At 38.1% G+C, this 22,146-nt stretch overlaps 1 protein-coding gene across 4 annotated transcripts in view; it reads left to right on the top strand.

The window, feature by feature from the left end:
- APLF (aprataxin and PNKP like factor) overlaps positions 1–22,146 on the top strand; it is a 96,236-nt gene that overhangs the window by 9,291 nt on the left and 64,799 nt on the right. For all 4 annotated transcript variants that reach the window (XM_074011631.1, XM_005575702.5, XM_005575701.4 and 1 more), the window contains exon 2: positions 13,145–13,216. Coding sequence is in view for 3 of the 4 variants with exons in the window: in XM_005575702.5 (XP_005575759.2) it covers positions 13,145–13,216 (72 nt within the window). In the remaining variant the exon portion in view is untranslated. The remainder of the gene's footprint in view (positions 1–13,144; positions 13,217–22,146) is intronic.

Raw genomic sequence — 22,146 nt, 5'->3', positions numbered from 1 at the left:
GGAAAAGTTTTTGGAGATTTGTGACAATTTGAAAAAACTCACAAACTCTATATTTAAAAAACATTGAAAAATTAAGAAGATACGTAATGAATAAATGAAATATATGTAGGTTGTTGTCTAGCTTATCATTTACTACCATAAAATATATTCAAATCTATTGTAAAAAGGTAAAATTTATCAAAACATATACACACAAACACAGAGTGTACATAGTGCCATTTGCAGTTGAGAGAAATGTAGACAAATGTAAAGCATAAAATTCACTGTAGTACATACTGTACTTCTGTAATAATTTCTGGCCACTTCTTGTTGCTGTTTTGGTGAGCTCTACTGTTGCAGGTATCTGCTTACAACAACATGTGATGTGAATCATCTCAGCATAAGCAGTTCAACTCTCCAGTAAATTGTGTATCATAATAAAAATGGATCTCAGCTGGGTGTGTTGGTTCATGCCTGTAATCCTAGCACTTTGGGAGGCTGAAGGACTCCCAAAGGACTGCTTGAGCCTGGAGTTCAAGATCAGCCTGGACAACATAATGGGACTCCATCTCTACAAAAAGTAAATTAAAAAAAACAAAAAATTAGCTGAGCATGGTGGTGCATGCCTGTAATCCCAGCTACTTGGAGGCTGAGATGGGAACCTCACTTGAGCCTGTGAGATTGAGGCAGCAGTGAGCCATGATTGCACCATTATACTCCAGCCTGAGTGACAGTTTGAGACCCTGTCTGTATTAGTCTTTTCTCACACTGCTAATAAAGACATACCCAAAACTGGGTAATTTGTAAAGGAAAGAAGCTTAATTGACTCACAGTTCCATATGGCTGAGGAGGCCTCATAATCTTGGCGGACGGTGAATGGGGAGCAAAGTCAGACATCTTACATGGCATCAGGCAAGAGAGCTTGTGCAGGGGTGAGACTTATTTACTACTCTGAGAACAGTATGGGAGAAACCACCCCCTGATTCAGTTATCTCCACCTGGTCCTACCCTTGACATGTGGGATTATTACAGTACAAGGTGTGATTTGGGTCGGGACACAGCCAAACTATACTATATCAATGTCTTTAGAAAAAAAAGGGGGGGGATCTCTCGTGAGTCTTCTATTTTTCTATTGTGTTTAGTGCAATATCGTAAACCTTGATTAACACACCATGGGACCATGGGACCTATATGAAATAATACCACTAGTGATGCTGGAAGTTCTCCCAAAAAGCGGAGAAAAATAATGGCAGAAAAAAAAAAAAAGCAGAGAAAAATTACAAGAAGTTGAATTCCTTGATACATATAATAGATTAAGGTCTGCAGCTGTGTTGCCTGCCATTTCAAAATAAATGAATACAGCGTATGGATGACTGTAAAAAAAAGAAAAGGAAATTCATGAAGCTTTCACTGCAGCTATGCCAGCAGGTGGGAAAACCTTGCACTTTTTGTAAAACACCTTTTTATCTTGTACTGAAAATGCAATTTTTATGTGGATACAGGCTTGCTATAAGAAAAACATACCTATAGACTCTAATATGATTCAAGAAAAAGCAAAGTCATCATATGGCAACCTAAAGCAAAAAGAGGGTAAAAGATCTAAAGCTGGAGAATTTAATGCCAGCAAAGAATGGTTTAATAATTTTAAAAAGATGTTTGGCTTTTAAAATGTCAAGGTAACAGAAAATGCAGTTTCTGCTGCCCAGGCAGCAGCAGATGTATTCCCAGATGTCATTAAGATAATCATTGAGGAGAAAGGATGTCTGTCTGAACAGGTTTTTAAATGTGGATCAAAGTGCCTTACTCTGGGGAAAAAAAAAAAAAGCCACAAAGGACAGTTATTAGTAAGGAAGAGAAGTGAGCACTGGGATTTAAGGCAGGAAAGGATAGGCAGTTCTACTGTTTTGTGCAAATGCAGTTGGGTTTATGATTAGTACTGCCCTTATCTACAAAGATGCTAACCCCTGAGCCTTAGAGGGAAAAGATAACCACCAGCTGCCATTCTTTTGGTTGTACAAAGAGAAAGTCTAGGCATGAAAATCCTTTTTCTGAATTGGTTCTATCAATGCTTTGTCCTTGAAGTCAGGAAGTACCTTGCCAGTAAGAGACCGCCTTTTAGAATTCTTTTGAACAATGCCTCTGGCCACCCAGAGCCCCATGAGTTCAGTAATGAAGGTGCTGAGGTGGTCTACTTTCCCCCAAACACAACATCTCTAATTCAGCCACTAGATGAGGGAGTCATAAGGACTTTTAAGGCTCATTATACACAGTACTCTATGGAAAAGATTGTCAGGGTTATGGAAGAGAACCTCCCTAGAGAGAACATCATGAGTCCGGAAGGATTACACCATTGAAGATACCATTGTTGTTACAGAAAAAGTCATGAAAGCCATCAAGCCTGAAGCAGTGAATTCTTGCTGAAGAAAACTGTCCAGATGATGTGCATGACTTCACAGAGTTTACGACAAAGCCAATCAAATAAATTATGAAAGAGATTGTGGATATGGCCAAAAAGTCGGGGGTAAAGGATTTCAAGGTATAGATATTGGAGAAATTCAAGAGCTAATAAACACTAATTAACAGAAGACAACTTGATGGAGACAAATGCTTCTGAACCAGTGCCAGAAATGAGGAAGATGATGTAGAAGCAGCAGTGCCAGTAAACAAACCGACACTAAACACTCTGGCAGAAGGGTTATGTTTATTCAACACTGCTTTTCTTTTACAACATGGACCTTTCTATGATACAGACCCTGAAACTAAACAAATGGTAGAATAGGATTGGAAATGTATAAAAACTTTTTTTTTTTTAAAGAAATGGAAAGCAAAAAAGTTAGGCAAGTTATCATGTATTTTCATAAAACACCAAGTATGTCTGCCTTTCTTGCCTTTCCTTCTACCTCCTTTACCTTTTACACCTTTGCCACCCTGAGACAGCATGAGCAGCTCCTCCTATTCCTCCTCCTCCTCCTCCTCAGCCTACTCAAGGTGAAGACAATGAAGATGAAGATCTGAATGATGATCCACTTCCACTTAATGAATAGTACATATATTTTCTCTCCCTTATGATTTTCTTAAAACATTCTCTTTTCTCTAGCTTACTTTATTATAAGAATACACTGTAAAATACATATAACATGCAAAATATGTGTTAAGCAATTATTTATAATTGATTAAGGCTTCCAGTCAACAGTAGGCTATTGGTAGTTAAGTTTTGGGGGAGTCAAGGTTGGTTTTCCTAAGCCCCATATTGTTTTAAGTTAAAGTATCCTGTAAGTTTATTGAATTTGTTTATCAGTTTTAAGAGTTCTTTTGGTGGAGTCTTTAGGTTTTTCTAGATGTGAGATCATGTTATCTACAAGCAGGGACGATTCTGCTTCCTCCTTTCCATTTAGATGCTCTTTATTTTTTTTTTTTTTTTTTTTTTTTGAGACAGAGTGCTGGAGTGCAGTGGCATGATCTCGGCTCACTGCAACCTCCATCTCCCGGGTTCAAGCAATTCTCTGCCTCAGTCTCCCCAGTAGCTGGGATTACAGGCACCCACCACCATGCCCAGCTAATTTTTGTATTTTTAGTAGAGATGGGGTTTCACCATCTTGGCCAGGCTGGTCTTGAACTCCTGACCTTGTGATTCACCTGCCTTGGCCTCCCAAAGTGCTGGGATTACAGGTGTGAGCCACCATGCCTGGCTGATTTTTTTTTTCTTACCTAATTGCTCTGGCTAGGACTAATAGTACTATATTTAATAAGAGTGGTAGTAGTGGGGCATCCTTAGCTTGTTCCAATTCTTAGAAGAAAAGGTTTCATCTTTTCCCTTTTCCATATGATGTTAGCTGTGGGTTTGTCGTATATACCCTTTATTGTGTTGAGGTATGTTTCTTCTATACCTGATTTGTTGAGTGTTTATCATGAAGGGATGTTGAATTATATCGAATACTTTTTCTGAATCTCTTGAGATCATATGGTTTTTGTCCTTAATTCTGTTGATGTGATGTATCACATTTATTGATTTGTGTATGTTTGAACCATCATTGTATCCCTGGGATAAATTTCACTTGATCATGCTGTATAATCTTTTTAATGTGTTCTTGGATTCAGTTTGCTAGTATTTTTTTTGAGGATTTTTGAATCTATATGTTCATCAGGGATGTTGGCTTGTAATTTTCTTTTTTTGTGTGTTTGTGTGTCCTTGTCTGGTTTTTGTTTCAGGGTCATACTGGCGTTATGTAATGAACTTGTAATAGTTCCTTTCCCTTTAATTTTTTGGAATAGGTTGAGAAGAATTGGTGTTAGTCTTTTTTAAAAATTTGGTAGAATTCAGCGTGAAGCCATGTAGTAACTCCTTTAAGTATTTCTTGTAGGGCTTGTTGAGTGGTGATGGAATTCCCTTAATTTTTGCTTGTTTGGGAAAACTTCATTTCTAAAGGATAGCTTTACTGCGTATCCTACATCCTGGCTGGCAGGTTTTTATTTGTTTGTTTGTTTGTTTTTTTCCTTTCAGCACTAAATATATCATCCCATTTTCTCAGCCTGTTAAAGTTTCTGCTGAGAAATCTGCTGTTAGTCTAATGGCCATTCCCTTTTATGTGACTTGATGATTTTTTCTTGTTTGTAGAATTTTCTTGTTGTCTTTGACTTTTGAAAATTTGACTATAAGTGCCTTGGAGAGGACCTTTTTGGGCTGAATTTATTTGAGAACTTCTGTGCTTCCTGCATCTGGATGTCCTTCTGTCTCTCAAGACTTGGGGGGTTTTCAGCTATTATTTCATTAAGTAGGTTTTCTATGCCTTTTCCATATTTTCTTTTCCTGGAATTCTCATAATGTGAATATTTGTTCGCTTAATGGTGTCCCATAAATTCAATCGGTTTTCTTCATTCTTTTAAATACTTTTTTCTTTGCTTTGGGTTATTTCAGAAGACTTAGTCTTTAAGTTCAGAAGTTCTTCTGCTTGATATAGTCTGGGGAAGGCTTGATTTTATTTTTTCTTATTCTCTGAATTCCTCAGCTGTAAGATTTCTGTTTGGTTCTTTTTTATGATGTTTCTCTCTGTTGACTTTCTCATTTAGCTAATGAATTATTGGGTTATCTGCATTGTCTTCTATCTTGTTGACTTTCTTAAGGTTATTTTGAATTCTTTTTCTGGCATTTTATAAATTTCTTTCTTTTTGTGGAGTCTGCTGTTGGAGAATTAATGTGTTCCTTTGAGGGTGTCGTGTTTTTTTTTTTCATGTTTCTTGTGTCCCTATATTGATATCTGCTCATCTGGTGGAATAGTTGCCTCTTCTAATTTGATGAAGTAGCTTTCACAGGGAAAGACCTATTCCTTTAGATGGGTCTTATGGTGTCTGATGGGTGGAGTGCATTGGCTTTGGTTCTGAGTGAGCACAGTAGTGTGGTCTCTGTACAGTTTCCTCAGCTGTAACCCATATTAGTAATGTTTGCAACTTCCTCAATGGCCTAGGCTGTGGAAGTGTGCGGTGGTGGTGGTGGTATGACTTTGCCAGAGATGGGCTCACCAGGCTGGTTGTTGGGCCAGTGGTATGCATGTACACATAGTCAGCTGGCTTGGAGATTGGGTCACTGAGGGCAGGTCTGCTAGGCTGCTTCTCAGGCTGTGGGTGCTGGTGTGCAGCTGGTTGGTCAGCTCAGGGACTGGCTCTCTGGGCTGTTTATCAGACTTAGGGTGCAGACATGTTGTGGTTTGGCTGCTCAGGGTCTGGCTCACTGAGGAAAGAGCCACCAGGCTGTTTATCCAGCTAGGGCTGCAGGGGTGGGGCAGTTTGGCTGGTTTGTGGAGTATGTCCGCCTAGGGTGGTTCCACCAGACTGTGTCCTCAGTTGGGGGTATGGACACATAATGATTAGGCCAGTTTGGTGGCATGCCCCCTGGGGGTGGTCTGCTGTTTCTCTGGCTGGGATGTGAGCTCACAATGGTTTGGCTAGCTTGGGGAAGGGCGTACCGGGGGTGGGCTGCTATGCTGTTTCTGCAGCTGGGGGCACAGGCATGTGGTGGTTTGGCCAGCCTGGGCTTGGCTTCCCCATTATGCAGTACCAGAGTCATGACTGTCCCTGGGCCCAGGCTCTCAGTAACTGGAGTCATTGCATTGCAGTCCTTCATGTGGTCTTTATGGAATGATGGTAGAACCTCAAAGCTAGAGAGACACAGTGGCTACTGGCCCCCAGAGCAGGACACCCTCCAGCAGTGTCTCTGGTTTCAAGAAGGTGCTATGCTGTAGCAGCTTAGGTTATGCAAGGGTGGGGAGTACATAACACGAGCTCCTACTGTGGAGTAATGTAGCTTTGTAAATTCCAGGTAGCTCTCCAAACAGCTCAAGGCTTGTAAGGACTGTGGGATTCTCCTGCAGTGAGGACTGCAAGTTTCTGTGGATGGGGCCCTGTGCTTACCATTACCCTGTAAGAAGTCCCTCCTGGCTCCCAGCCAGTCTCACTGGGGAGATGGGACAGCAGAGGCAGGGTGCCTTGCACCTCTTTTCATCCTGCTTTTGTGCTCCACAGGGATCTTGCCACTCCCTTGCAGCACTTCAGTGCTCTCCCTCAGACACTCCAGTTGAATTGTAGTTGTTAATTCTGTGTTTGGGTCCCTTTTTAGGGGGCAAGGGCACGCATCGGGCACCTCTAGTCAGCCATCTTTCTGATTTTATTCATACAAGATAATTTTTATAAAATTAAAGTACAAAGTATCATATAATTGTCTTAACCTTTCCTGTGTAATATAGTTTATACTGAAAACCAATTTGTACTATAATATACATCCTGTGTACTATATTTGTACTATAATAATATCCTGTGTAATATAGTTTATACTAAAAAACAATTTGTAATATAGTTTATACTGAAAAACGAACTATTTTCTGTTCTTATATTTACAGGAACCAAGTTACATGAGAACATTGAATTAATGTGATATAACGGTCTATGATGTTCAGAAACTTCTCTAGAAAAGCATTTTACAAAAAATTAACTTGTGTTGTCTATATTGTATATAGACAAAAAATGAAATGAAAGGTACCACCCTATTCTATTTCAAGATCCAGTAGCTTTTCTGCTTTTACTTTATTCAGGGTTGTTTCTTTAGTTCTTAGAATTTTGAGAATTGCAGTTAAACAAAGAGATCACAGACTTTGATTCAAAATAGCTAAATTTTTCTGCTCGTCACATCATAAGATAATTTCCGTTTTGTTTGACTTCAATAAATACCAAAAATACGTATTTGGTAACAAACAGATCATAAACAGTTCTTTTATGTTTTCATGTGTTTATCTTTTCTTCTGGTATAATCTTCGTATCTTAAAACTAGAGAAGGGACCTGTATGTATATCATAGTGGATGAAGTATTCTATTAATATTTAAAACCAGAAAGTCAAATATAAAGGATCCTCATGGTATCACTACAAAAGTGATATAAGAATAGACCTGTTCACATTCAAGAAACAATATTAAGAATTCAGTTTAGGGCTGGGCACGGTGGCTCACACGTGTAATCCCAGCACTTTGGGAGGCCGAGGTGGGTGGATCATTCAAGGTCAGGAGTTCGAGACCAGCCTGACCAACATGTTGAAACCCTGTTTCTACTAAATGTAAAAAAAAAAATTTACCAGGCGTGATGGCGCATGCATGTAATCCCAGCTACCTGGGAGACTGAGGCAGGAGAATCGCTTGAACCCGGGAGGCAGAGTTTACAGTGAGCTTAGATTGTGCCATTGCATTCCAACCTGGGCAACAGAGCGAAGCTTAGTCTGAAAAAAAAAAAAAAAAGGCAGTTTAAGACCAGGCACAGTGACTCATGCCTGTAATCCCAGCACCTTGAGAGGCCCAGGTGGGCAGATCACTTGGAGCCAGGAGTTTGAGACCAGCCTGGCCAAAATGGGAAAATCCCATCTCTAAAAAAAAAATAAATATAACAATGGTTAGAGGAATGTGTATTAATCACAGTTGCTTTTGACTACAAGTAACAGAAATTTGACAAACAGCAATTTAATCAAATAAGGCATTGATTTTTCTTCTTCTGTAATATGCCTGTGTGTGTGTGTGTGTGTGTGTGTGTGTGTGTGTATACGCACGTGCACATTTTTTTCTTTCTCCTGAACACAGTTGAAAGTACATACATGCATTATGGCAGTTCATCACTAAATATGTCAACATGTGTCACCTGAGAATGAGGACATTTCTATATAGCTATATTCTGTTATTATATTCTAGAAATGTGTAACTGTACCATAAATTTTAATGTTCCATACTCAGTTTTGTACATCGTTTTCAGTAATGTGCTTTTTGCATTTTTTTAAAAAAATCATGATCCAGTTAAATTTTTTTTCATTTAATCTAGAATGGTTTTCTTGCCTTTTGTCTTTAATGACATCGGTGCATCTGTGGGTCCAGGCCAATTATTCCTGGAGTGTCCCACAATTTTTGTTTGATTGTTTGCACATAATTTGATTCACATTAAACATTTTTGGTGAAAATATTAAGTAGGTGATGTTTATTCAGAGTACTGCATTAGGAAGCACATCTATCAGTTTGTCCTGTTGTGGTGATGTGGTAAGTGTAATCACCTTGATAAGGTGGTATCTGCCGGATTTCACAGTTCATCTGCCATTTCCTTTGTCAGTAATCTGTGGAGTGATACTGAGACTTCATGAGTATTTTTTCCCAACAAACCTTTTTATTATTAGGAAATCAACATCCTTTTATCCTTTCCTAACTTAATTTTTACATTGATAGTTAAAAAATAGTGATTTTTTTGGTTCTACCATTTTTTCTACTTTAGCTGGCATTCTTTTATAAAGAAAAGCATCTCTCCCAGCCTTACCCTCTGATAATACTCGAATACAGCACATTGAATCAAAAAATAATCCATGATTCATATGGAATCTTTTTTATTATCTTTTTTTTTCTTTTTTTGAGACAGGGTCTCACCCTGTCCCCCAGGCTGGAGTGCAGTGGCGTGAACATGGCTCATAGCAACCTTGACCTCCTGGGCTCAAGCAGTCTTCCTACCTCAGCCTCCCAAGTATTAATATTTGGAGCTATAAACACATGCCACCCTGTCCAACTAATTTTTTACTTTACGTGCATTGGTACGGAATCATGGATTATTTTGCGATTCAATTTCCTGTATTCCAGTATTATCACTATTTTGGTGCTCAAATCATTCTAAATTTGGTCAGTGAGAGTTTTTTCGCACTGGTTTCTCTGTCCTTCTGACATGCACCCATCAATTTTTGAGCATTTCTTTGTCCTCTGGCACAAGAAGATATCCTAGGTCCACATTATACTTTTTGTGCCTCAGACCTGGAATATGACATTTCTCAAAAGAGCTCTGGTTTCTTTTAGTGGGGAATGGTATTTTGAAGCCAAAATCTATACTACTGGATTTATTTTTTTCTTCCAAGTATCCTTCTCCTTTCTGAGAAGTGGTGCCTTTACTGCGCTTGCTATACCTGGTTCCACATATTTTTATGCCTCTCTTTTGGATTCTCTATTAGCTTGGCCTCTGTAATGTTGGATCTGAAATATGTTTTTAGTATTTCCCACTAAAAGTGTGACTTAATTTTTCTGGGAGTGATACTTGTGCTTCAGCACCCCTAGATTCCCACTCCCTCTCTCCTCTTTTTCTGTCGTTTGCCACCTGATTTTCTCTGCTCCAGCATAAGTTCTGGGGCTTGATCTTCTGAAATTGGCATTTCTCATCTCTCTTACATGTAAGTTTAAAGTTTTTTGTAATCTCCATCTCCTAGTTTTGCATTAGATATGGGATGAGATATGGGTGGTTTTGTTTGCTCTATTTGTTTATTTCTTTGAAGAATGTGTGTTGTGATTAGAATTTAGGTGACTATAACTATTCTATAAAAATTGGAATTCCTCAATTTAACTATTTTTATGGCTTTCTAAGATGTGAAATGTCTGACTTTCAGTTGAAGTTTTAATTTAAACTTGGTGACTCTAGTAATAAGTAAGTAAACTTGGGCAAGCCTTCAGTATATTTTGAAGTAATTTATGCTATTTGTCCTACCCTAAATGGCCTCTAACCAGTGTATTCTTTTTGAGTCCTTGGGTTTCTTTGCTTTTTAGTAGCCTTTCTCTTTCCACCTGTAGACTAACATCAGTCATTTTGTCCTATTGTCAGTTTGCTGTCTACTAAATCCTATCCACTTTACGAATAGAGAATTAAGAATTTGGATGACATATCTTGTTAGACTTAGGTATGCCATTAGATAAGCAGGACCAAATGAAAGTTTGAGGGCCTCTTGGAGCTTTATTTAGGATCTGAATCTCTTCTGAATGTCTATTTGGTTATTAAATAGCCATTTCTGCCTTATTTTCAGTTCTTTACTATGTTCTAGTTTGACAGTTAAACTGGGTAAATCATCTTAAAAACTGAGGTTTTGCTTTAGGTTTCATGTAATGATATTGAAGGATGAGATACAACATTTAGAGCATGAATGGTTCTGGAATCTGATTCCTTAGGTTCAGATCCTGGCCCTACTACTTACTGGTTGTGTAACTGAGTAGTTACTTAAACTCTCTGTACTTCCATTTTCTCACCTATGAAGTGAAGTATAATAATAGTATCTTCTTCACAGGTTTTGTGAAGACTGAAAAAGATGATACATGACAAGTCTAGAATGGTGCTTTGCTGTTGATAATTGATTGTTATTACAGTTGATATATTAATTAATAAATAATAAAAATGTCTTGGATATTCACTCTGTATAAGGAGCAGTGATAGGCTGTTAAAGCAGATAATCAGATCTTTAGGATAATCTGTTTGTCACTTGCTCCCTACCCCTCTCCGTATATCAATCCTGAAATTAAAATGTTTTAATGATAATTTATTAAACCTTTACACTTCCCATTGAGAAAATGCAAATGGTTATTTTATCACGTATTCACTATTTAGGGGTTTACTTTAAAAGGAACACTATAAATGTCTGAGTGATGTTAATTTCAAAGACCGTTTATAGAATTCTTTTTGTATTCTATAAAGACACATAGCTTGTAATGAAATTACACTGTTGTGGAGTTATATGTCCACTAGAGGTCACATTATACTTTTATATTACTTAAAATGTCTTTTATCTTCGTAGTGTCAGTGAAGCCTACTTCAAAGAAAGACAGAGATAGGAAAAGTTCATTTATTGCTTCCTGAAAAAATACAGTTTAAAAGAGGAAAGAAGAAAGAGGAAAGAAAGATGGTGGACTGTTAAAGGAACCATCTTTATATGCCATAGTTTTATATTTGGTAGCTTATTACTCTGTTGGTTAGAAAATTGGTTTGTATTGAAGTAATGAGATTTTGGTATCCAAGTCAGAAATAGGAATTGCTTACTCTCAGTCACAGAATAATGTGTATATTTTGAAATTACTTTTGAATGATTGCATGTAGGTATAGTCATGTATAAATGTGTTCTCACATTTATTACCTTTTTTTTTTTTTTTTTTTTGAGACAGGGTCTCATCCTTTCATCTAGGCTGGAGTGCAGTGGTGCCCATCATGGCTTTACAACCTTGACCTCCTGGGTTCAAGCAGTCTTCCTACCTCAGCCTCCCAAGTATTAATATTTGGGACTGTAGGTACATGCCACCCTGTCCAACTAATTTTTTACTTTATGTGGAGATGGGGATCTCACTGTGTTGCCCAGGCTAGTCTTAAATTCCTGAGCTCAAGCGGTCCTTCCACTTCAGCCTACCAAAGTGCTGGGATTGCAGCCACCGCACCCTCCCTATTACCTATTTTTATTAAAAAGAGTGTGGCTTTGGAGTACTGCCTACTTGGAGAGTGACCTACCCAAGTTACCTAAATTCTCTGGACTTTGAATTTCTATGTAAAGTGTGAATAATAGCTATGGCAATGTTATGTTGAATCACAACATTTAAGCGAAAGTTCTGTGCAAATGATGCAATGAGTCATCAGATAACTGCTGTTGTTTTTAGCCGGCTAAGGTACATTCTGGGAAGAAGAAAGGAATCTTTACATTTTTAGCCTCTTTTTTTCTGAAAGAATAGATATTAGTTTGTACTTCTTGGATGGCCATTGTGTCTAACAATAGATTATAAAAAATTCATTCATGTGATACTCATTGTGATGCTTGATATTACTGTCTGTATGTCACAGCCTTAAGTGTGGAACTGCTCTCTGGTTAAAAAAATGAGTACTGACTCCTGGCAGTTTCACATTTTTTGTGGAACTAATAGGTTTAATTGAGTTTATGTGTTGGCATGGTCTATTTTTTACTGATAATTTTGGTCCCCATTCGGATAATGCCCCATTCAAGTGCTACATACCAAGGTTACCAAGAGATGGGGTCGGTAGTTATGGCGTTAGTGAAATTGGTGCTTAACATGTTTTCATTATCAATCAACCACAAATAAAAAAGGCAATCTTAACTATTGCGTTTACAGTGAAAAGGGAAAGCTTTGATTGGCACTGTCAGCATTTAAAATGCAAACAATTTTTGAACTTTGGTATGCAGGAATTATTGTGAGCATAAGCAGAACACTGTTGGCTCAAAACAGGAAGCAAATAGATATTTTTTAAAAATGCTAATTTCTTTCTTACTGCCAATGTTTGGTTTTCACCATTCCGCTTCTTGCCTTCCTGAACTCGTAAGTGCTGCTGGTGGCCCCCGAGTTTGCATGCAGTTCTGCCTGATCTGGGTCTTTTTGACCCCAAAGCCTACAGTCAGACCCTTTTACACTTACCAGATCCTTGAGCATGGGATCTCTTCCTTTGGAAACCTTTATCATCGTTACATACTATATGTTTCTTGTATTTGAAATGTTTTCTGGTAAGTACATATTATATAGATACTTTTCCTATTTTTGAATTTTCTTGGTAATAATCTCCAGTAGATGTCTGTCATGAATGGAAACTATCATGCAAGGTTTTGGGATCCGTTAGATTCTAGGCTTGAGGCTCTGTTGTTGACTCTTCCATGACTTTGGGCAGGTTTTTTTAATCTCTGAGTTTCATTATTTGTTAAATGAGGACAATCATTTCAACATATAGTTGTTGAATGAATGATGTATTTCATAGCTAGTCTACTGATTTCAGAAACATTGCCAGGGGTTTTGTTTGCCTTTTTGTTTTGTTGCTTTTTAAGAAGGTGGCCATTCTTAATCTTTTAATTTTTTTACTGTATAGATAACAGACAAGAGAGTATCCAGAAGACATGCCATTCTTGAGGTGGCAGGTGGTCAGCTGCGAATCAAACCGGTAAATATGTTATTAATGATTCATTTTAACTTTTATCTCTTACCCTTTCAGTTCCCAAGCAGAGGTGCCTATTTTCTAAGGTTATGGGAATAGGGAATTAATGTCAGAACATATCCTTCTCATTGCCAGAAAATAATTAGGAGATAAAGATCTAAACTATGAGTAAAACTGTATGTTTTCTCATAGGACAATGCCACATTTACATAATTAGAATTTTAATGGAAGGTGACTGCCAGTTCATGTGTACATTACGATTTGGTTTAAAATTGAATACGCCAAATAATACCCAATAAGAAAGCCCATAACTATGTAATGGTTGTTTTTTTGAGCTGGGGTAGTGACCAAAGTAACTTAAATGTTATAGGGATATTTTAACACATTCTGTATCACTGTGTGTAGAGTTGAATAGTTCTAAAATTTAGACCTTGTTCAACTTTGAGGTTTGAAAAATGATTTTAATTTGAAAGTTTTTGTTGAGGGCTAGAATTTTAATTGTTTGCTTTATAGTTTCCTGCTGCAAAATCACTGATGATATGCGGGGACAGCCAGTTTCTAAGAATATACAATGTGATTATTCCTTTTCTTTTGCAGAGTCTATTGTGTAAGAGAATGAAATATGTGCATGAGGGTCCATTTATTTTAGACTAGATCGTATGGTGGTAAAATTTCATGGAATTAAATTCATTAATTTATAACCTTTTTAAACCAATTTGTATTTTCATATTTTATATACAACCGCCTGTTATAGCGTTAGTTCCTTCTTTTACACAGATAGTACTTGCTTTTTTATCCTATGTTTAACTGTTTCCAAATTTGGAAAGCATCTTTTAAATTTTAGTACTTGGAAATTTTTTGAATAAAAAATTATTCAATGTATTCACCTTATCTCAACCTTGAATAAATAATTTTTAAAAGGGTTTATGTCTCATCGTCATTCTGCATTATCTTAGTGTCTTGAAAAAGTGTTAATATCTGGAGTCAATACTCCTGTAGGAGCCACTGTATTTACCGTTAGTTATTCATCTCTGTATCCTCTCCAGATAACTTATTCTTCTGAGATGACATACTGGATCACAAGGTCCTTGAATATAGGAACTCTGACTAATCTTTGTATCCCTAGTGTTTATCATAGTGCCTAAAACATAGTAGGTATTTAATTAATATTTGCTGAATGCATGAGTAAACGCTGTAGTGAGAACTATCTATGGCACATCTAGGAGTGGGAACATGATAGATTTTTACAAAAGTATGTTATTCTCTAGTGCCCAATTTCTAACACCTTGCCAATGGACTACCATGGCTTAAAATAAGTTTTTTTGTTGTTGTTACTAAAGCATATTAAAGGAAAGAATAGAGAGATCTTGAAATTCTTATCCTACCTTTTCTAATAGAACATGTTTATTAGATTTACTTTTTTCAAAATAGCAATTCTGGCTTAATATTACCCTTGCCTCCTCAAGTGAAGGAACCATTAGTTACCACTGATTTTCTACATGATTTAGATTTACTGCTCTATAATTCATGTTAACAAAAAGAGGAACTTTATAGCGAGTACTTAATTTTTTGTAAGTAGATCATTTAAATAGTCCTTAATGAGTGGATTTCTAGTTATTTTTTATACCAAACTAGAAAGTATCAGCTCCTGCAGTAGATGAATAGACTTTTCTGGTTTGTGTTGTTAATATTCAAATCCTGCTGATAACTATGCAGATGTTATAGAAAAACAAATCAATAAACTAGTAGTACTTTTCACTCTGTTATGAAGGCAAGCTCTTGGTTAATACCTGTTAACTCCTGTTATAGCTTTTTTTTTTTCACCTCTGCTTTTGCTCCAGTGATATCTGAAAAATTTATAGTAGCACAATATTTGTAAATGGTGAGTGATTCATTTTAGGAACTTAACATATATAGAAATGATTATTTTTTATTTATATAGATTTAGGGAGTACAATGCAGTTTTGTTACATGGTTATATTGTGAAATGGTGAAGTCTGGGCTTTTAGCATAACCATTACCTGAATAGTGTACATTGTACCCATTAGGTAATTTCTCAACCCTGTCCCACCTCTCACACTACCACCCTTCTGAGTCTCCAGTGTCTGCTGTGCCACTGTGTCCATTTATTTTGTGAGCAAATTAACCAGTGGAATTGTGGACAACTCAGTAGATATCAGGTTTTCTCTTTACACTCTTTATTTACTCAGTGATAAGAAGAAACCCTTCTTATAACAAAATTGACATGGCATTAAATTTTTTTATATCAAAAATAGGTCATTAGAAAACTGTCATATTTACTAATGCATGAATATTTTAAACATTTACATTTTTTCTCAGTGTTAATCAAGGACATTTATATTTTAAAATGTTTTATAAATTAGCTTTAATAAAGTTGCTTAGTTGGAGTTGTGTCTACACTTGGCTGAAAATTATTCAGTTATATTTTGTACTTCTGTGGCTATTCAAAAGAATACTAATAATGTAAAATAAGTATGCCCACATTAAAGATGATTTTATTAGTCGAAAATCTTATCTTGAGTTAAATTTTATCCAGTATGTAGTGAGCCAAATTTCCATGTGGGATTTTAGCAGTGTTCAGTTATAAAAAGGCTCCTTTTTGAAAATACTCTTCACTTCTACTGAGTCTTTAATTAGATGGTACTCAGATCATAAAACCACTATGTATTACATTAACAGGTGTCTTTTGAGTACAAAACTGTAGTAGAAATAATGCTAGAAGCTAGAGCAAAAATTCCTCATGAGATTAGATATAAAACTAAAATTTGGAATGATTTATTTACGTTTTACCTCTGTGTATGATCATTTAAATATTATTTAGTGTAATTTTCTAAACTTTCCCGTAAGTGTGATGTTTGGACATGGGAGAAGGTAGATCTTTTTTATCCTTTTTTGAGTACCTTTTTTTTGACAACTTAGAATGTCACAGCCTTCTGGAGAATGTCTGATCTTAAATACTCAGCAAATTCTAGAATGGGAATGAGAGCCCAGGTTCTTTGAACTCTGTGTAGTATTTTCTTGTTGTTATATTTTTGAAGTCAGGATTCTCTTGGTATTGGGTGTCTCTTCTTCAAAAATATTTCTTTAAGTTACAACTGATTGATGTTCTGTCTTAACAAGAAGTTTTAGTGCCTTCAGTTGAATAAAATTTTAGAACTGAAAGCAACCTTAGATTTGGACTTATGTGTGTGGAAATTTGATTGGGCCAGGGCTAGCATTGTGTGTCAGTGGGGAAGAGGAATTTTTATCAGTAAATGGTATTGGGACAGTTATCTGTTTGGAAAAAAAAAAAATAGACCCCTACTGCAGACCCAACAATCTACTCCAGGTAGATTAAATGTGAGAGTCCAACTATAAAACTCTTAGAATATAATATAGGGAAAAACCCTTATGACTTTAGAGTAGGGAAGGGTTTTTAAACAAGATATAAAAAGCATGAACCATGAAAACAGTTGGAAAAAGCCAATGAAATTAAAATAAGAAACTTCATTTATCAAAAGACACTATAATGAAAATGATAACTACAACAGGGAGAAGATGTTTAAAATACATGTAATTGGCACATGTAATTAGGCCATTCATGCATTGACATAAAGAAATACCTGAGACTGGGTAATTTATAAAGAAGAGAGATTTAGGCTGGGTGCAGTGGCTCACACCTGTAATCCCAACAATTTGGGAGGTGAAGGTAGGCAGATCACTTAAGGTCAGAAGTTCAAGACTAGCCTGGCCAACATGGTGAAACCCTGTCTCTACTTAAAATACAAAAATTAGCCAGGCTTGGCCAGGCACAGTGGGTCATGCCTGTAATCCCAGCACTTTGGGAGGCTAAGACGGGCGGATCACGAGGTCAGGAAATCGAGACCTCCCTGGCTAACACGGTGAAACCCCGTCTCTACTAAAAATATAAAAAATTAGCCGGGCATGGTGGCAGGCGCCTATAGTCCTAGCTACTCGGGATGCTGAGACAGGAGAATGGCGTGAACCCGGGAGGCAGAGCTTGCAGTGAGCCGAGACCATGCCACTGCACCCCAGCCTGGGAGACAGAGTGAGACTGTGTCTCAAAAAAAAAAAAAAAAAAAAAAAAATTTAGCCTGGCGTGGTGATGGGTGCCTGTAATCTCAGTTACTGGGGAGGCCAAGGCAGGAGAATTGCTTGAACCCCAGGAGGACAGAGATTGCAGTGAGCTGAGATTGCACCACTGTACTCCAGCCTAGGAGACGGAGTGAGACCCTGTCTCCAAAAAAAAAAAAGAAAAGAAAAGAAAAAAGGTTTAATTGGCTCATGGGTAGGCTTTACAGGAAGCATGGTGCCATCATCTGCTAGGTTTTTGGTGAAGCCTCAGGGAGCTTTCAATCATGGCAGAAGGCGAAGGGGAAATAGGCACATCACATGTCGAAAGCAGGAGCAAGGGAGAGAGAGGGAAGGAAAGGTGCTACTCACTTTTTTTTTTCTTCGACTTTTACGTTCAGGGATACATGTGCAGGGTGTGCAGGTTTATTACATAAGTAAACGTGTGCCATGGTGGTTTACTGCACAGATCATTCCATTATCCAGCTATTAAGCCCAGCATCCATTAGCTATTCTTCCTGATGTTCTCCCTCCTCCCACCCTCCACTCTTCAGTAGACCCCACTGTGTATTATTTCTCACCCTGTGTCCATATGTTCTCATCATTCAGCTCTCACTTGTAAGTGAGAACATGCAATATTTGGTTTTCTGTTCCTGCATTGGTTTGCTGAGGATAATGGCTTCCAACTCCATCCATGTTCCTTCAAAGGACATGATCTTACTCCTTTTTATGGCCGCATAGTATTCCATGGTGTGTGTGTGTGTGTGTGTATATATATACACACACATGCATATCACATTTTCTTTTTCCAGTCCATCATTGATGGGCATTTAGGTTAACTCCATGTCTTTGCTATTGTGAACAAGCCACACACTTTTAAATTACAAGATCTCACGAGAACTCATGCACTGTTCAGAAGATAGCACCAAGCCATGAGGTATTCCCACCCCCGTGATTGAAATACTTCCCACCAGGCCCTACCTCCAGCATTTATGGATTACAATTCAGCATGAGTTTCAGGTGGGGACAAATACCCAAACTATATCATTCTTCCCCTGACCTCTCCCAAATCTCATATCCTTCTCACATTGCAAGATACAATCATACCTTCCCAATAATTCTCCAGAGTCTTAACTCATTCCAGCATTACCTCCGAGGTCCAAAGTCTCACCTGAGACAAGGCAAATCTCTTCTATTTATGAGCCTGTAAAATCAAAAGTTATTTACTTCTAAGAAACAATGGGAGTATAGGCATTGAGTAAACATCCCTGTTTCAAAACAAAGGGTCTGTAGGCCCAACACAAGTTCAGAACCCTTCGGGGCAGTCAGTAAATCTCAAAGCTCCAAAGTAATCTTTGACTCTATGTCCATATCCTGGGCACACTGATGCAAAGGGTGGGCTCCCAAGACCTTTGGCAGCTCCACCCCTCTGACTTTACAGGGTACATCCCCTGAGGCTGCTCTCACAGGCTGGAGTTGGTAGATATACTATGTTTGGGTCTGGAGGACGGTGGCCCTCTTCTCACAGCTCTACTAGGCAGCGTCCCAAGTGAGGACTCTGTGTGGGACCTGCCACCCCACATTTATTCTCTGCACTGCCCTAGTAGAAGTTCTCTTGTAAGGGATTTGCCCCTGCAGCAGGCTTCTGCCTGGATACCCAGGCTTTTCCATACATCCTCTGAAATCTAGGTGGAGGCTGCCAAGAATCCACCACTCTTGTACTCTGTGCACCCACAGGCTTAACACCATGTGAGAGCTGTCAAGGCTTATGCCTTGCGTCCTCCAAAGTGGCAGCTCAAGCTGCATGTGGGTCCTTTGAGCCATGGCCGGAGCCAAAGCAGTGGGAATGTGGATAGAACTGTCCCAAGAACATGCAGGGCAGCTGGGCCCTGGTACTGTCCCATGAGATCATTCTTCTCTCATAGGCCTCTGGGCCTGTCATAAGAGGGGTTGCCATGAAGGTCTCTGAAATGCATTTGAGGCCTTTTCTCCATTTTCTTGCATATTATAACTTGTTTGTTTGTTTTTTGAGATGGAGGCTTGCTCTGTCGCCCAAGCTGGAGTGTAGTTGCATGATCTCAGCTCACTGCAACCTCCGCCTCCTGGGTTCAAGCAGTTCTCCTGCCTCAGCCTCCCAAGTAGCTGGGATTACAGTCACATGCCACCATGCCCAGCTAATTTTTTTGTAGTTTTTGTGGAGATGGGGTTTCGCCATGTTAACCAGCCTGGTCTTGAACTCCTGACCTCAGGTAATCCACCCGCCTTGGCCTCCCAAAGTACTGGGATTACAGGCGTGAGCCACCGTGCCTAGCCTGACTTTTTTTTTAGTTGTGCACATATCTCTAGCAAGTGGTTGCTTCACAGCCTCCTTGAATCCTTCTCCTGAAAAAGCTTTTTATTTCTCTGCCACATGGCTAGGCTACAAATTTATCAAGCTTTTGCACTCTGCTTCCTATTTAAATATGTGTTGCAACTTTAAGTCATTTCTTTGCTTATGCATTTGAGTGCAGGTTGTTAGAAGCAACCAGGCCACTTCTTGAACACTTTGCTGCTTAGAGGTTTCCTCTACTAGATTCCCTAAATCATCTTTCTGTAGGTAAGACTTCCACAGATCCCTAGGACATGAACCAAATGCAGCCAAGGTCTCTGTTAAGGCATAACGTACTTGACCTTTGTTCTAGTTCCCAATAAGTTCCTCATTTCCATCTGAGACCTCCTTAGCCTGGACTTCATTGTCCATATCACTATCAGCATTTTGGTCACAAATTTGCTGATCATTTGGTCATTTAACCAATCTCTAAGAAATTCCAAACTTTCTCTCATCTTCCTGTCTTCTTCTCAGCCTTCCAAACTCTTCTAACTGCTGCCTGTTAGGCAGTTCTGAAGTCACTTCCACACTTTTAGGTATCTTTGTAGCAATGCCCCAATTCCAGTCCCAATTTTCTGTATTAGGCCATTCTTGTGTTGCTATAAACTGAGACTGGGTAATTTATAAAAAGAGGTTTAACTGGCTCACAGTTTTGCAGGCTTTACATGAAATGAAGCATGGTGCCAGCATCTGCTTGGATTCTAGGGAGGCCTCAGGAAGGTTACAATCATGGAAAAAGGCAAAGGGAGAACCAGCACATCACATGTTGAAAGCAGGAGCAAGCAAGAGAGAGTGGGAGGGTGATATGGTTTGGATTTGTGTTCCTGCCCAAATCTTGCATTGAATTGTAATCTCCAGTGTTGGAGGAGTGGCCTGGTAGGAGGTGATTAGATCATGGTGGCATTGGATTTCCCCCTTGCTGTTCTCATGATAGTGAGTGAGTTCTCACAAGATCTGGTTGTTTAAAAGTTTGTAGCACCTCTCCCTTCTCTCTCTTTCTCCTGCTCCAGCGATATAGTATTTGCCTGCTTCCCCTTTGCCTTCCACCTTGATTGAAAGTTTCCTGAGGCCTCCCCAGCCATGCTGTCTGTACAGGCTACAGAACTGTGGGTCAATTAAACCTCTTGTTATTGTTGTTTTTAGTAAATTACCCAGTCTTAGGTGAAAACAGACTAATATAGAGTGGGAGTTGCCGCTCTGTATTAGTTAAATGACCACATCTCATGAGAACTCATTATCTTTAAGACAGCACCAAGCCATGAGGCATCTGCCCCTATAATCCAAGCACCTCCTGCCAGGCTCCACTTCCAGCATTGTGGATTGCAGTTCACCATGAGATTTGGCCAGTGACACATATCCGAGCTATATCAGGAGTGCTATCCAAAACATATGACAGATGCCTTTGATCAATGAGAAAAAAATAAAGAATCTAGTAGAAAAATGGGCTAAAGACTTGAGTTGCACCTTAGAAACCTGACGAGCTAATAACCTTGTTTATATTAATATAGTTTCAATAAAATGCCCATTATCTTGAAATAGATTGATGTGTTTATTTAGCAGCTTATTGTAGCTGCACTGTCTACAAGGTGCAATTTAAAGACATTTAGAGAATTTCTAACACTGATTTTAATTGTTAGTGGAAGTTTAAAGATCTTGAAAATCAGAATGAGATGGACAAGTGACTTCTAGTTCATTCATTTTATCTTAATGTTTGTTAAATATCACTTATTCTCTGTTCCCTCATCAGTCACAAATTCTTTGATCTACTAAAGCAAGGTATCTATACAAGTGTAATGAAATGTCAAGAGGGAAATTTTAGTTAAAAATATTTGTAAAATTACATAAATGAATATAGCAAATGTTTTGTTATGATGATCCCATCTGTATACTGCATACCCCAAATTATATTTAAGTGATTAAATGTTTTTCTGCTTTTCTTTAACTTGGAAATCTAAACTTACCACCAAATAAAAAAATAGCTTTGACAAGGAGAGTTCAATGCAATTAGGGCAATTACTAATTTGTACTTTTACATTGAATGACTTTCTGCCTTTTTCCCTCTAATATGTCTCCTACAAAAAATGCTGTAGCTCTCCAGCAGTTCTTGGAAATGGTGCATGAGGAGATGATGCTAGCTCATGAGGAGAGGATGTTAGCTTTTTTATATGTCATTTAAATTTAATCTACAGCCTAGTATCAGCAGAGAGAAAAGACATTACAAAAGCAAACTGATGATGATGTTCTTTGTAAATGACTGTATCACCAGTGATTGGTTATGCCCTCAGGGTAAATTCATAGCTGTCGGTGCTTTTATTTCATTTTAATAAAATCTTACTCACTTGGGGTCTTGGATGATTGAGGCAGTAGCTCTATAACTACATATAAGTTGTAGTTTTTCTTTTTTGCCTTTTGTTATTGACCCTCAATATATACATCTTTGGGTGCTTGTGGTTTTTTTTATTGCACAAAGTTCTTG

This window comes from Macaca fascicularis, chromosome 13 (assembly GCF_037993035.2).
Source record: "Macaca fascicularis isolate 582-1 chromosome 13, T2T-MFA8v1.1".
In the NCBI taxonomy this organism is placed as follows: Eukaryota; Metazoa; Chordata; class Mammalia; order Primates; family Cercopithecidae; genus Macaca; species Macaca fascicularis.
This window is presented reverse-complemented; position numbering and strand designations above follow the sequence as displayed.